This window comes from Microchirus variegatus (genome assembly GCF_963457635.1).
Source record: "Microchirus variegatus genome assembly, chromosome: 20".
NCBI lineage: Eukaryota > Metazoa > Chordata > Actinopteri > Pleuronectiformes > Soleidae > Microchirus > Microchirus variegatus.
The window spans coordinates 2,469,422-2,484,940 of NC_139821.1; the positions used below are offsets into that span (position 1 = coordinate 2,469,422).

General features: G+C 44.4%; 3 protein-coding genes across 3 annotated transcripts; 1 reads left to right on the forward strand and 2 right to left on the reverse strand.

The window, feature by feature from the left end:
* Nucleotides 1-51: 51 nt before the first annotated feature.
* Nucleotides 52-6,825, reverse strand: dennd6b (DENN/MADD domain containing 6B). Its single transcript, XM_083906623.1, has 20 exons — nt 6,669-6,825; nt 5,893-5,931; nt 4,825-4,867; nt 4,643-4,752; nt 4,466-4,546; nt 4,256-4,361; nt 4,071-4,150; nt 3,883-3,945; nt 3,747-3,802; nt 3,546-3,668; nt 3,356-3,451; nt 2,429-2,523; nt 2,265-2,330; nt 2,120-2,184; nt 1,953-2,042; nt 1,796-1,849; nt 1,600-1,709; nt 536-638; nt 376-450; nt 52-257 (listed from the first exon to the last, which is right to left on the reverse strand). The coding sequence occupies exons 1-20, from the start codon at nt 6,798-6,800 to the stop codon at nt 132-134; spliced, it is 1,713 nt and encodes a 570-aa protein (XP_083762749.1). The 5' UTR covers nt 6,801-6,825; the 3' UTR covers nt 52-131.
* Nucleotides 6,826-7,078: 253 nt separating this feature from the next.
* lamtor4 (late endosomal/lysosomal adaptor, MAPK and MTOR activator 4) lies at nt 7,079-8,631 on the reverse strand. The gene is made up of 4 exons (XM_083907274.1): nt 8,575-8,631; nt 7,684-7,767; nt 7,374-7,491; nt 7,079-7,281 (listed from the first exon to the last, which is right to left on the reverse strand). Exons 1-4 carry the CDS (start codon nt 8,575-8,577, stop codon nt 7,184-7,186), a joined length of 303 nt encoding a protein of 100 aa, XP_083763400.1. The 5' UTR covers nt 8,578-8,631; the 3' UTR covers nt 7,079-7,183.
* Nucleotides 8,632-8,929: 298 nt separating this feature from the next.
* atp6v1f (ATPase H+ transporting V1 subunit F) lies at nt 8,930-10,294 on the forward strand. Its single transcript, XM_083907252.1, has 2 exons — nt 8,930-9,176; nt 9,820-10,294. The coding sequence occupies exons 1-2, from the start codon at nt 9,019-9,021 to the stop codon at nt 10,019-10,021; spliced, it is 360 nt and encodes a 119-aa protein (XP_083763378.1). The 5' UTR covers nt 8,930-9,018; the 3' UTR covers nt 10,022-10,294.
* The last annotated feature ends 5,225 nt before the right edge of the window (nt 10,295-15,519 follow it).

Here is a 15,519-nt window from a genome sequence, read left to right on the forward strand (position 1 = left end):
TTCAAAAACCATAAACACAAAAAGGTAAAAATGTTACATTCACAGAGCGCTGCTTTAAATTAGAGGTTATTTCCTGTGTCAAAATAAAATAAAACATTAACGTTGATCCCGATGTGTTAGTGTTTGTGTGCTCAGTGTGTCGTGGTCAGTGTGCACTGCAGGTCTTCAGGAAGCGTCGCGGCGATGTCGCCGATAAACGTCTCCAGTTTGTCCACGACGCCGTCTTTCAGCTGCAGCTGCTGCCTGAGCGCTTTATTCTGAAAGAAACAAAACGCACTTCCTGTCTTCTCACAGATTCCCACGTCACGAAAAGCCAACCCGACTGAATATGTTCTCAAGACCAATTACAGGTTCGACACACGGGGGGGCGCTCACCAGCTTCTCTCGCAGCTTCAGGACCAGATCCACGATCTCCACCTCAGACTTGTCTTGGGTCCAGCCAATCAGGTCCTGAGAAGAAAGAGGACAAACGGGGTCAGAGCGAGCACCTGGACGCCGTTCAGGTGTGCGACGGCGAAGACGACGTCGCACTCACCGCGTCGCAGATGACCTCCAGGTGGATGCTCTCCAGTTTTTGCGTCATCTCCTTGTGGCGCTGCCTGTACCAGCCGTCAAAGTTCGGAGACCTGAAGAACTTCCTGTGGAGAAGAGCGTGATTTCGGTTAAAAACCACCACGAGTGTTTTCGGTTTAACGAACCACGAGTGTTTTTGGTTTAACAAACCACGCGTGATTTCGGTAAAAAAAAAACAAAAAAAACGTGATTTCGTTTGAAAACCATGTGTGATTTCTGTAAAGAAAAAAAAAATGTGATTTCGGTAAAAAAAAAAAAACATGCGTGATTTCTGTAAAAAAAAAAAAAATACAAATAAAAACATGCGTGATTTCGGTAAAAAAGAAATTGAGATTTTGGTAAAAAAAAAAAAACAAAAACGTGATTTCGTTTGAAAACCATGTGTGATTTCTGTAAAGAAAATAAAATGTGATTTCGGTAAAAAAAAAAAAAACATGCGTGATTTCTGTAAAAAAAAAAATACAAATAAAAACATGCGTGATTTCGGTAAAAAAATTTTTTTTGAGATTTTGGTTAAAAAAAAAAGGGGATTTCGTTTGAAAACCATGCGTGATTTCGTAAAAAAAAAAAAAAAAAATGCGTGATTTCGGTAAAAAAAAAAAAAACATGCGTGATTTCAGTCAAAACAAAACAAAAAACATGTGATTTCGTTTGAAAACCACGTGTGATTTCGTAAAAAAAACACAAAAAAACGTGATTTCAAAAAAAAAAAAAAACATGCGTGATTTCGAAAAAAAAAATACAAACAAAAACATGCGTGATTTCGGTAAAAAAAAAAAAATTTGCGATTTCGGTAAAAAAAAAACATGCAGGATTTCAGTCAAAACAAAACAAAAAACGTGATTTCGTTTGAAAACCACGTGTGATTTCGTAAAAAAAAAACATGCGCGGTTTCAGTAAATATAAAAAAAAAAACATGCGCGACTTCGGTTAAAAAAAAAACATGCGCGACTTCGGTTAAAAAAAAAACATGCGCGACTTCGGTTAAAAAAATACATGCGAAGAACGGGTCAAACGACCTCTCACCTGTAAAGTCCCGTCCAGTCGCCTTTGAGCCCCGACGTGAGCTGCGGCCCGCTGTGCTCCAGCGTGGTCATGAACTCGTCCTGACTGAACGGTCGTATCTGGGGAGGAGTCTGAGCCAATCACACAAGTCAGCTGACACCGCCGCACCGATGACATCGTCGCTCATTTAAAAAAATAAAACACACTTCCTGTTTACCTTCCAGGGCGTCACGGATCTCTGCAGAGGCATCAGGCTCGCCATGTAGCGCTCCTGACGGGACAGTGAGCGCATCGTCGTCAGTATTCCCCAACATTGTGTTGGCGTGACAACCAACAAACATAACAACGGAGCGATGTGATTGGCCGATGCTCACCAGAGGGATGATGAAGCTCTGCGTGAGCTCCAACAGGTGTCTCCTCAAGATGGCGCTCTGCACCTCCGACGGCCGTTTCCTCTGGAAACCCTGAACAAGCAAACGACACAGAGGTCACAGAGGGTCATGTGACACGATGATGTCATCACGTGTGTGTGCATGTGCACCTTCAGCAGCCGTTTGATCAGGATCTTGTCTTTGTGGAGAAACGTCTTGTACGACGTGTAGATGCCTGCACACACACACACACACACAGGTTAGTTACCATGGCAACAACAACAAACCTCGACTGCAGCTTCTCTGACGACTCACCCGGCTTCGTGTCCAGGACTTTTAGTTTGGAAAGTTTCTTCACTTTCACCTGCTTGGGTAGGTCGCCTGAAAGAGGTCAGAGGTCAGAGGTCGGAGGTCAGCTGACCAGCGGTCACCATGGTAACCAACAGTGATCATCCCTAACGAGTAGAAAGGTGAAATACCCGCCATCCTGATCTCGCCGAGTCTGATGATGTGAGGCCACGACTGAAACGTCTTAATGAAGAAGGGGTTTGTGACGCCGAGCAGAACATTTGGTCTGAAACAGGTGAGACAGGGGAACTCAGGTGAGACAGGTAAACTCAGGCTAGACATGTTAATGCAGGTGAGACAGGTGAACTTTGGGTGAGACAGGTGAACTCAGGTGAGACAGGTAAACGTTGGGTGAGACAGGTGAAATTTGGGTGAAACAGGTGAACTCTGGTGAGACAGGTAAACTCAGGTTAGACATGTTAATGCAGGTGAGACAGGTGAACTTTGGGTGAGAGGTGAACTCAGGTGAGACAGGTGAACTTGGGGTAAAACAGGTGAACTCAGGTGAGACAGGTAAACGTTGGGTGAGACAGGTAAACTCAGGTGAGACAGGTAAACTCAGGTGAGACAGGTAAACTCAGGTTAGACATGTTAATGCAGGTGAGACAGGTGAACTTTGGGTAAAACAGGTGAACTCAAGTGAGACAGGTGAACTCGGGTGAGACAGGTAAACTCAGGTGAGACATGTTAATGCAGGAGAGACAGGTAAACTCAGGTGAGACAGGTGAACTCAGGTGAAACAGGTGAATTTTGGGTGAGACAGGTGAACTCAGGTGAGACATGTAAAATCAGGTGAGACAGGTAAACTTTGGGTGAGACAGGTGAACCCAGGTGAGACATGTAAACCCAGGTGAACACAGGTAAACTCAGGTAAACACAGGTGAACCCAGGTGAGACAGGTGAAATCAGGTGTGACAGGTAAACTCAGGTGAGACATGTTAATGCAGGTGAGACAGGTAAACTCGGGTGAGACAGGTGAACTTTAGGTGAGACAGGTAAACTTTGGGTGAGACAGGTGAACTCAGGTGAGACAGGTAAACCCAGGTGAACAGACTTACGGCGCCTGCGTCCTGGTCGTGTATTCTCTGAACTCGCTGTCGTGAATCGTGAAATAGGGACGAAAGTCGCCGCAGAACTTCAGCGGACCGATGCAGCTGAAGGAGACACAAAAACAAAGTCGTTACCACGGCAACGGCGACATCACAACACCGCCCTCCGATCGGCCGCCGCTCTCCGACATAGCGTTACCTGACGAGCGCCAGCACGGTCTCCGAGCAGACGGTGGGCGACGGCGCCATGACCACCAGCGGCTCGCCGAGCAGCGTGAGCTCCCAGAGCATCTGCAGGTGCACGAGCATGGACTGGAAGCACCTGAGGTCAGAGGTCAGAGGTTACAGTCACATGACGCCCCCAAAAACTAAAATCGACCAATGAGAACGTGAGTCAGACCTGAACAGATCCAGCTCGTAGACGGTCGGGAGCAGCGTCGGCGCTGGCAGAAGATTCTGAAGAGAAGAATGTAAAGAAACTTAAAAAATGACAGTGAAACAAACAAAAATTTGACCTTTGACCTTTGACCACTGACCTGGTCATCAAGCTGCCGCACCGGACTTCCTCCTGGTTTGTCGGTTTTTGAAGGAATCCGCACCTGGAATTAATAATGACTGTGAGACCACGGCCCCTGATTAAATGTGTAAGACCACGCCCCCTGGTTAAATGTGTAAGACCACGCCCCCTGATTATATGCGTAGGACCACACCCACCACAGCTCACCTGTAAGACCATGCCCATCAGAGGCAGGTTCAGGGTCAGTCCAGGTGAGGGTGAGGGCCATTGGTCGATCTCGTTGCAAACTGAGGGCAATAATTAAAAAGAAAAGAAAAGATGTGTCATGTGACTTCGTTAGGCTCTCTGCTCTGATTGGCCGGCGGATTAATGACGTAAAAACGTGACATCACCCGTCTCCAGGCAGGGCTCCAGCTTCTCGAAGAACTCGGGCGCGATGATGTGCAGCAGCGACTGGAACAGGTGAGTGTACGGTAACCTGGAGAGCAGCACCAGAGACTGGAACACACACACACACACACACACACACACACACACACATAAGTCACATGGCACGGAATATGAATAATCTAAGAAGAAGAAGGATGTGGCTGCGCGTTCACCTTCTGGAAGTATCCTCTCTTCACCGACGCGTCCTTCACTTGCCTGAAGTAGACGTAACCACAGAAATGGGACGTCTCCCTCTGAGGACACAGCGATGACATCGTTTATGACCTCATAGGACACCGTAGTCGTAGTCGTTGCCGCCGGTCACGTGACACGCAGCTGAGCGACCTTACCTGCAGAGCGACCGGAGCGTCTCGGTTGTAGGCGTCGTCCCGTCGCAGTGACGCCCTGCGGCCGACCGACTGACGCAGCCTGAAGCTGAACTGGGTGTCGCCGAGGCATCCTGGGAAAAAGACACGGAACATGTGACCTCTGACCTTTGACCCACAGACGTGATTCATGTCTGCGGCCTTACCTGAGTACGAGTCCGGGAAGGACAGGAAGCAGATGCTGGTTTTCTGACAAGAGAAGAAACATAAACACGGTGTATACATACATATATATATATATATATATATATATATATATATATATGTATTTATGTAGATACGTATTTATACACATATACATATATATATGAAATATATATATGTACAATATACATATACATACCCATATATAAATATAAATATATATAATGTATATATTACATATGTATATTACACATATATATTACATACATATATAAACACATATATATATAATGTATATATTGTATATGTATATTATACATATATATTACATACATATAAACATATATACATACACATAATATGTGTATGTATATAAGTATATAAGTATATATAAGTATATGTATATATATACATATGTGTGTATGTATATATATATATATATATACGTATATATGTGTGTATGTATATATGTATATATATGTGTATATGTATATCTATATATGTGTATATATATTATATATACACATATATACTTATATACATACATACATATACACATATATACTTATATACATACATACATATAAACATATATATACACATATATACATACATACATATAAACATATATATACACATATATACATATACATACATAAACACATATATATACACATATATAGATATACATATACACATATATATACACATACACACATATATACGTATATATATATATATACATACACACATATGTATATATATATACATACACACACATACGTATATATATATACACATATATACATACATACACATATATTATACATACACATATATATACACATATACATACATATATACATATACATACATATATACATATACATACATATACACATGTGTATATATATACATATATATATACGTATATATATATATACATATATACGTATATATATATATATATATATATATACACATATATAGACATATATATAGACATATATCTATAATATATACACATATCTTATATTTATATCTTATCGTATACATACAACACATTTTACCTCTTTCTCAGTGAGTTTCACGTGTGGAGGAAACACCAACTGAAATCAAAACAAACATCAAAACGTCACCAAACCTCATTCAAATTTCCATCAATGTAACGTCAACATTTCCGCATCAACGCGTTGCTAAAAAAAAACAAAAAAAAAACTACAAAAATGCCGCCGTTGAGTCAACAGGGGTCACGTGGGTCGTCTCCCGCCCACCCGGAAGTCTTCAGCTGACTCTCATTATCAGTCACGTGACACAGTATAAACTGAGGTTCATCAACACAAGGCGCAGTTTATTTAATTTGCTGTTTTGTGAATGATGTAAAATTCTGCTAATTTGCGGCTCGTGCTTTCTCCTCCGACTGTTCCAACGTCACTTTGTGATTTAAACAAATCGAGGGGGTCACAAACGTCACTTCCGCTCTCGCGTCACGGACGGACGTTTAAATAATACTGTTTTTATTCCCTCAAACAGCTGATGAGCACAAACTGATCTGAGAGAATCGTTGAAATTTCACACAGACACACGTTTCCTGGCCACGTGACACGAGCCGAATTCAATAAAAACACGTTAACGTGATTACAAGTTCCTAATTTACGTGTTTACATTTAGTGAACGTCAACACACACAGTTGAAATCATCTAAAATGTCACATTTGTGAACGGAGTTTGGTTCTGGACGCTAGCACAACAAGCCGTTAGCCGGGTTAGCTATCACCATATCGAACAATGTACTCGATCGATCACCGTGCAGTTAAAACAATAGCCACAATGCTAAAGCTAACTACCTCTATGGCTTGTCCGAGCTCCAGGTCGAAGGTGACGACGCACACGCACTCCAGCCACGAGGCGAAGCGGGCCCACGGGGCACGGCTGCCCGCAGCGTGCGGCGGAGACCCGGAGCCGTCAAACGGGTCCATCACGGCCGCATCTGAGCTCCATCAGTCCCCCACAGTCCGTCCCATCACAGCAGCCAGGGGAGAGGGAGCCACCTAGTGGCCGACACGGGACACTTCGGGACACAAACAGACCGGATGCAAGGTGTTTTCTGAGACGCGAGGGGGCGCCAGAGAGTCGGAGGATTCTGCCTCATATCTGGATCAATGTTGACCTTTGTGACCTCATTTCTTCAGCGTAAACATTGATTTATCAATCAGCCGATTTGGGATTAAAAGGTGACAAAGACAGAGGAAAAACTTGGTACATGATTTTATTCACACACACACACACACACAAAATGATAACACTAAACACAAACAGCTCAGGTCACCATGACGACGACGAGGACGTCGACCTCCCGGCGTTAAACGATGAGCGGCTCGTGCGGGTTGTTCTGTCGTTTGACCACGAAAACCTTCTGCCCCGAGACGGTCACCGTGTAAACAAAATCGTCCAGAATCACTGTGGACAGAGACACACACGAGAGTGTGTGAGGTCATAGGTCACTTTATAAAGATAAACTAAAAGGTGTGTGTGTGTGTGTGTGTCATTACCAGACATGCGTTTGAAGGCGGGGTCAGCTGATCCCTGTAACCTGAAGCGACTCGCCGTCCGAACCATCTCCATCATCACGCCTGCCGTGTGCTCGTCGTTCTCCAGCTCACCTGCGGACTGAAGCGCGGGGTCAAAGGTCAGGACCGCACAGACTGATCCGACGTCACTAACGCGAACCGACGGTTTAAAGTTTTCGTCGGGACGCGAACAGGATTTTATTTTGGGCTGCAGTTTTGCTTGTACATTTATAATATTTTCGAATTAAAAACAAACGGGAAACGGGAAAGAAAAAAAACAGGAAACACTCACAGCCAGAACTCCGTCCTCACTGATGACGAGGTAACCGAGCTGATCCGGGATCCGCTCCAGACCTGCAGTCAGAGCCGCGGTGGTCTGAAAACACACAAATATATATGATTAATATATTTACCATGAAAGCATATGGCATTCCCTTGAAAAAAAAACACATATGACTCTGAAGCTGTACTTTAATGTGATTTTTTTAATTCATATGATAAATAAATATAACATGACGCACAATCATTAATTAATAACAAAAACACTTTAAAGAGCAGATATTATAGATGGTTTTACACCAGAGGTGAATGGGTTGTATGGAAAATATAATTATGATTTTTTTAAATGGTACATTTCAAATTATAAATGTAATCTGCTTCCTCAATTTTTTTAAAGCCTTAATCTGACATTTTCTGGAGAATTTGTTCATTTATTATCGGATTTTACCATAAAAATTAAATCTATTAAAAATTGAAGGTAATTTCCCTTCTGCTTTGTCATAAGAATATACATTTTTTAAAGAAGACATTATTATTTCCACTTGTCTTCACATTTTATTATATTTTAAGTTACTACAAACTCACCAACAAAACAATCACTTTTCCCACTTAATTCCTAACGTCGGTGACGTTAAAAATCGTCCCGATGCCGAGGTTTATGCTTTTATTTCAGTAAAAAAAAAAAAATTTCTTCAACAAAGTCTAACTATTAAAAACGCTCCCAGGTCAACAGCTAACAGGATAACAGCTAGCTGCTGACAGGATAACAGAGAGCTAAAGAGCTAAGCTAGCGCACGGTGACAGAAAACGTCAGACTGTAAAAACTGTTTAAAAAGTACATTTTAAAAACCTTATAAACGTCATTAAAACGTGTTTAATAAAATCAACGGTGTCATTAACTCACCATTTTCAGCGGCTGCTGTTGTTGTAGCTCAGCTTCACTTCCGCTTTTCCTTGCTAATTCTTCTTCGCGTCTTTGAACAACCGTCACTGAACAACGTCACCGGTGCACCGGCGCGACCAGGCGGACACTGAGGCGCCCGCGTGTCGTTGGAACGCAAGCGAAGCAGGAAAATTGAACACTTCACGGTGCAAATATTTTAATATTTATCCTCATATTTTTTATCCACACTTTCATCCAACGTTCCTTTGATTCGTGATTCCTATGCGACAGTGTCTCCGCCCAAACAACAGGGGGCGCACATTTCTAACGGACACCGGACGTTGCCGTCAGCTGACTCCTCACATGACGGTGAAGCTCTGTCATTAAGAAGCGGAACAGTATTATTACTCTTTTTTCCCCCCTCGTTTCTCGGTGAATTCTCCGTATTTTTAAGGACTCTCCACGATGGCCGGCCGCGGGAAACTGATCGCCGTCATCGGCGACGAGGACACATGCACCGGCTTCCTGCTCGGTGGCGTCGGTGAACTCAACAAGAACCGAAAACCGAATTTCCTGGTGGTGGAGAAGGACACGAGCATCACCGAGATCGAGGAGACGTTCAAGTAAGAGGCAGCGAACGGAACCGAACGGAACCGAACGCCGTTCACTTTGCAGCCAATTTAACGTTTTTACACCAAACCCCATTCATTTTTCTGCTCATTTAAAAGGAAAACAGCTGTTCTGTTTGGTTAACGTCACCCAGGTTATAAATAATGATGAAGCAGAATTAATGACGCATTCACAAAACATTCGGCTGCAATAAAAAATACTAATATATATATATATATAATATATATAATAATACTACGTTTGGATAGTAAATTATACTTGATTTGTTCTAAATTGCTGCTCTAAACCATTCTCCATTCAACAATCGCACATTGTAACTTTAATAATAATCCTATATGTGTGCGAACAAATAAATTTAATTTTATTATATTATTATAATTAATACATTTAAAATAAATAAAAAATAATAATAATGATGATGATGGTGTAATAATGATACAGAATCTTAAACTGGCAGAAATATATGAGTGAAGTTCTGTTGACATTTAGGATAACTGTGAACCGTAAAAAAAACTTTTGGAGATAACAAAGTACATTGTCTCTATATGTTTTAGTCACTATATAATATCAATGAGGTTTGGTTTGTTGACTTAACCCCGCCTCCTCCTCCTCCTCCTCCTCCTCCTCCTCCTCCAGGAGCTTCTTGGCGCGCAACGACATCGGCATCATCCTCATCAACCAGTTCATCGCCGAGATGATCCGCCACGCCATCGACGGCCACATGCAGTCCATCCCGGCCGTGCTGGAGATCCCGTCCAAAGAGCATCCGTACGACGCGTCCAAGGACTCCATCCTGCGCCGCGCCAAGGGCATGTTCTGCGCCGAGGACTTCCGATAAACCGATGCAGGCGACGAATAGAAGCGTCCCTGACGTGTCGTTGTTGTTGTCCTGTTCCCAATCAGTGATCTGTTGATGTTTGTTTCTCTGAGGAAACATTTGACCTTCAGTTGTTGTTGTTTTTTTCAGGAAGTTTGTGTCGTGTCATGTGACCAAAAACTTCCCCTGGAAACCTATAAAAAAACAAAATGGAAGTTCTTTGTTTTGTTTGCTTGTGGATTAACTTATTTAAAAAAAAAATGATACGAGAAGTTGAAAATAAACGATGTTTACGTGGAAAATTAAACGTGTCTTTGTTTGGTTAACGCGTTATTCCTGACAAACGCAAACAAGCCCGGTCGGAAAGGTCACGGCCGGTCATGGCGTTCCGACGGTAAACACTGAGACGACCTTGAGGGGCGCCATCGCTCAGCTGAAGGTCGCGTGGCCGTGAGCTGAAGGGCGGTGACGTCACGCGTGTCCAGTATAAATCCAGCCACGCTGGGCGAGTGCACTTCAAGCTCTCTGTCTCGGACGAAGATGGTGATGATGATGAAGTCTGTCGCCCTGCGTCTCATCATGATGATGATGATGATGGTGGCTTGTGTCTCTGCTGGTCCTCTTCCTGGTCCTCTTCCTCCTCCTCCTCCGTCCAGGTGAGACCCCAGACTGAAGAAACCTGTGAAAACTGATATGTTATGATGTTGCTTCGTTCAATGGGACAATGGGACCGGCCAAATCTAATCTGTAACCTGGATCTCCAAAGATCTCAGATGTGGATGAAACTCAGCCAGATGGTAGAGTGTCTTATCCGGCATTCACGTTCCAAATTCCGTTAAAATCCGATGAGTTTTGACAGAGTTATGTGCAGTTTTTGTCGCAGTTTTGCCCATTGAAAGTGATTAGGTTTCATTGACATTTTGATCATGTTTTGTGGCGTCATCGGTGGGCGGATTCTTACCAAAATTGAATGGGAACAAAATTGGGTGATCACCTATCCATCGCCAGAAATTCACATTGATCCGACATTGATAATCTGTAATTTGGATCAGATCCGGATGAAACTCTGTCAGATGGTAGAGTGTCTGATCCGGCATTCACGTTCCAAATTCCGTTAAAATCCGATGAGTTTTGACAGAGTTATGTGCAGTTTTTGTCGCAGTTTTGCCCATTGAAAGTGATTAGGTTTTATTGACACTGATCATGTTTTTTGGCGTCATCGGTGGGCAGATTCTTACCAAAATTGAATGGGAACATACTTGGGTGATCACCTATCGATCACCAGAAATTCATATTGATCCGACATTGATTCTCGGTCAGATGGTAGAGTGTCTTATCCGGCATTCACGTTCCAAATTTCGTTAAAATCCGATGAGTTTTGACAGAGTTATATGTAGTTTTTGTCGCAGTTTTGCCCATTGAAAGTGATAATTTGATCATGTTTTGCCGCATCACCAGTGGGTAGAATTTTACCAAAATTTAATGGGAGCATACTTGGGTAATGATCTACCCATCACCAAAAATTCACATTGATCCGACAAAAACTGTGTGTGTGTGTGTAGATCGGCTCATTCCAACTCTACGAATGTTCCGCAGCAGAAACAAGAAAACGTCACCAGGTGAGACTTTTAACTATCTTTGTTACTCTTTCCTAATAAAATCAGGAAAAAGAAGAGTTTGTATTATGGTCTGTAGGACACATAGACTAGCAGAGCATACTTGGGTGATAACCTACCCATTGCCAGAAATTCACATTGGTCCGACATTGATAATCTGTAATTTGGATCAGATCCGGATGAAACTCTGTCAGATGGTAGAGTGTCTGATCCGGCATTCATGTTCCAAATTTCGTTCAAATCCGATGAGTTTTGACAGAGTTAAATGTAGTTTTTATTGCAGTTTTGCCCATTGAAAGTGATTAGGATTTCTTGACATTTGATCGTGATTTGCCGCGTCATCAGTGGGCAGATTTTTACCAAAATTAAATGGGAGCATACTTGGGTCATGATCTACCTATCGCCAAAAATTCACATTGATCCGACAAAAACTGGGGATTCCGTGTGTGTGTGTGTGTGTGTAGATCGGATCATTCCAACTCTACGAATGTTCCGCAGCAGAAACAAGAAAACGTCACCAGGTGAGTCTTTTAACTATCTTTGTTACTCATTACTAATAAAATCAGGAAAAAGAAGAGTTTGTATTATGGTCTGTAGGACACATAGACCAGCAGAGCATACTTGGGTGATTACCTACATTACCTACCAGAAATTCACATTGATCCGACATTGATAATCTGTAATTTGGATCAGATCCGGATGAAACTCTGTCAGATGGTAGAGTGTCTGATCCGGCATTCATGTTCCAAATTTCGTTCAAATCCGATGAATTTTGACAGAGATACGTGATATTCTTTTTGCAGTTCTGTCCATTGAAAGTGATTAGGATTTCTTTACATTTGATCGTGTTTTGCCGCGTCATCGGTGGGCAGATTTTTACCAAAATTGAATGGGAGCATACTTGGGTGATGATCTACCCATCGCCAAAAATTCACATTGATCCGACAAAAACTGTGGATTCTGTGCCTTTGTGTGTGTATGTGTGTGTAGATCGGCTCATTCCAACTCTACGAATGTTCTGCAGCAGAAACAAGAAAACGTCACCAGGTGAGTCTGAGAGCGTTATTTATAATTCTAGCAAATTTTTACTTTTAACTATCTTTGTGAAGTAATATTGTGTGTGTGTGTGTGTGTGTGTGTGTGTGTGTGTGTGAAGATGAAACATTAAAGCTGCAGTACGTAACTTTTGCCTTTCTTTCATCGCCAAATGAAAATCTATGTTTTTGCGATTCTTTCTTTTCCAGACGGATGAACTTCTCGTCATTAGAAGTCGAGGGGCTAGCATCGTGAGTCCTCTGTGACGTTAATGATCAACACTCTGATCTGTTAACCTGTAATCGCACGCCTTGTTTTCCAGGTCATCGTACACTCTCACTAATCGGTAAGATCCTGGTGGTTTGGTTTTGTTGTTTGTGGAACAATCTGATTGGCTGAGAGGGGAAGCAAAGGGGTGGAGCCAAAAGAAACGTGATGAACTTACCACCAACATCACAAACTTCACTGGTCTCCGTCTCACCTTGTCTACCTGGTCTCTCTCTCACTGGTCTCTGTCTTACCTGGTCCTTGTCTACCTGGTCTCTCTCTCACTGGTCTCTGTCTCACCTGGTCTCTCTCTCACCTGGTCTCTGTCTCCATCTCACCTTGTCTACCTGGTCTCTGTCTCACCTTGTCTACCTGGTCTCTTTCTCACTGGTCTCTGTCTCACCTGGTCTACCCGGTCTCCGTCTCACCTGGTCTCCGTCTCACCTGGTCTCTGTCTCACTGGTCTCCGTCTCACCTGGTCTCCGTCTCACTGGTCTCCGTCTCACTGGTCTCCGTCTCACTGGTCTCCGTCTCACTGGTCTCCGTCTCACTTGGTCTCGTCTCACCTGGTCTCTGTCTCACCTGGTCTCTGTCTCACTGGTCTCTGTCTCACCTGGTCTCTGTCTCACCTGGTCTCCGTCTCACCTGGTCTCCGTCTCACTGGTCTCCGTCTCACTGGTCTCCGTCTCACCTGGTCTCTGTCTCACTGGTCTCCGTCTCACTGGTCTCCGTCTCACCTGGTCTCCGTCTCACTGGTCTCTGTCTCACCTGGTCTCTGTCTCACTGGTCTCCGTCTCACTGGTCTCCGTCTCACCTGGTCTCCGTCTCACCTGGTCTCTGTCTCACCTGGTCTCCGTCTCACTTGGTCTCCGTCTCACTGGTCTCCGTCTCACTGGTCTCTGTCTCACTGGTCTCTGTCTCACTGGTCTCCGTCTCACTGGTCTCTGTCTCACCTGGTCTCTGTCTCACTGGTCTCCGTCTCACTGGTCTCTGTCTCACCTGGTCTCTGTCTCACTGGTCTCTGTCTCACTGGTCTCCGTCTCACCTGGTCTCTGTCTCACTGGTCTCCGTCGTCTCTGTCTCACTTGGTCTCGTCTCACCTGGTCTCTGTCTCACTGGTCTCTGTCTCACCTGGTCTCTGTCTCACCTGGTCTCTGTCTCACTGGTCTCCGTCTCACTGGTCTCCGTCTCACCTGGTCTCTGTCTCACCTGGTCTCTGTCTCACTGGTCTCTGTCTCACTGGTCTCCGTCTCACTGGTCTCCGTCTCACCTGGTCTCTGTCTCACTGGTCTCCGTCTCACTGGTCTCTGTCTCACTGGTCTCTGTCTCACTGGTCTCCGTCTCACCTGGTCTCCGTCTCACCTGGTCTCTGTCTCACTGGTCTCCGTCGTCTCTGTCTCACTGGTCTCCGTCTAACTGGTCTCCGTCTAACTGGTCTCCGTCTCACCTGGTCTCTGTCTCACTGGTCTCCGTCGTCTCTGTCTCACCTGGTCTCTGTCTCACCTGGTCTCTGTCTCACCTGGTCTCTCTCTCACTGGTCTCTGTCTCACCTGGTCTCTGTCTCACTGGTCTCTGTCTCACTGGTCTCTGTCTCACCTGGTCTCTGTCTCACTGGTCTCTGTCTCACCTGGTGTCTGTCTCACCTGGTCTCCGTCTCACCTGGTCTCTGTCTCACTGGTCTCTGTCTCACCTGGTCTCTGTCTCACCTGGTCTCCGTCTCACCTGGTCTCTGTCTCACTGGTCTCTGTCTCACCTGGTCTCTGTCTCACCTGGTCTCTGTCTCACCTGGTCTCTGTCTCACTGGTCTCGGTCTCACCTGGTCTCTGTCTCACCTGGTCTCTGTCTCACTTGGTCTCTGTCTCACCTGGTCTCTGTCTCACTGGTCTCTGTCTCACTGGTCTCTGTCTCACTGGTCTCTGTCTCACCTGGTCTCTGTCTCACCTGGTCTCTGTCTCACCTGGTCTCTGTCTCACCTGGTCTCTGTCTCACTTGGTCTCTGTCTCACTTGGTCTCCGTCTCACCTTCACAGCCGAATGATGTGCGTTCTCCCGACCTGTGCCGTGTCGAACCTTGGCTCCGCCCTCCAGACCGGTGATGAAAAAGCGGGCAGCGCCAGAGATTACTTCGGCAGGAAGTGACAGCTGATGAGTCGTCAATAATCAGATCAGTGTTCATCACATGTGACCATGTGACCTCCCTGTTGTTACTGAGCTGAATAAAACCTACCGTCGACCACATCGTTCTCGTCCCTTTGTTTACAAACACAAAAGAAAACAACAAAGTTGTACAAACAAAGACGCGATAAATCAATCGTCATAGTTGGAGCTCACTTTGTTGTGAGCGCCCCCTAGAGCTCGCCTGAGACAGTTAAATAAGTCACTTTGTAAACACGTCACTCTCCCGCACCAAAGCCCACAGAGAAAAACTGCAGTTTTAAGCACTCAGGCACACAGGAGCTGCCCTAACGCTGGCGCCCCTTTGTGGTAAGTTTGTGGTACTACGGTAAATCCGAACAGAGGATTTCAAAACGCCGAAGTGACAGAACAACACGTGACAACTCACTGATGACGCACGCCCGTGTTCAGACTCCGCCCCCTCGCT

Bases quoted from the DNA above. Each gene is read 5' to 3' on its own strand.
- dennd6b (XM_083906623.1), bottom strand. From the start codon at position 6,800: ATGGACCCGTTTGACGGCTCCGGGTCTCCGCCGCACGCTGCGGGCAGC. The intron at 3,946-4,070 runs GTGAGCTGTGGT...TATTAATTCCAG, and splicing joins TGATGGGCATGGTCTTACAG to GTGCGGATTCCTTCAAAAAC. The intron at 258-375 runs GTGAGCGCCCCC...TGTTTCTTTCAG, and splicing joins TGAAGCTGCGAGAGAAGCTG to AATAAAGCGCTCAGGCAGCA.
- lamtor4 (XM_083907274.1), bottom strand. The intron at 7,492-7,683 runs GTGAGTGTTTCC...CCCGCGCTTCAG, and splicing joins GTGAGGACGGAGTTCTGGCT to TCCGCAGGTGAGCTGGAGAA. The intron at 7,282-7,373 runs GTAATGACACAC...CTCTGTCCACAG, and splicing joins CGCCTTCAAACGCATGTCTG to TGATTCTGGACGATTTTGTT.
- atp6v1f (XM_083907252.1), top strand. From the start codon at position 9,019: ATGGCCGGCCGCGGGAAACTGATCGCCGTCATCGGCGACGAGGACACA. The intron at 9,177-9,819 runs GTAAGAGGCAGC...CTCCTCCTCCAG, and splicing joins GAGATCGAGGAGACGTTCAA to GAGCTTCTTGGCGCGCAACG.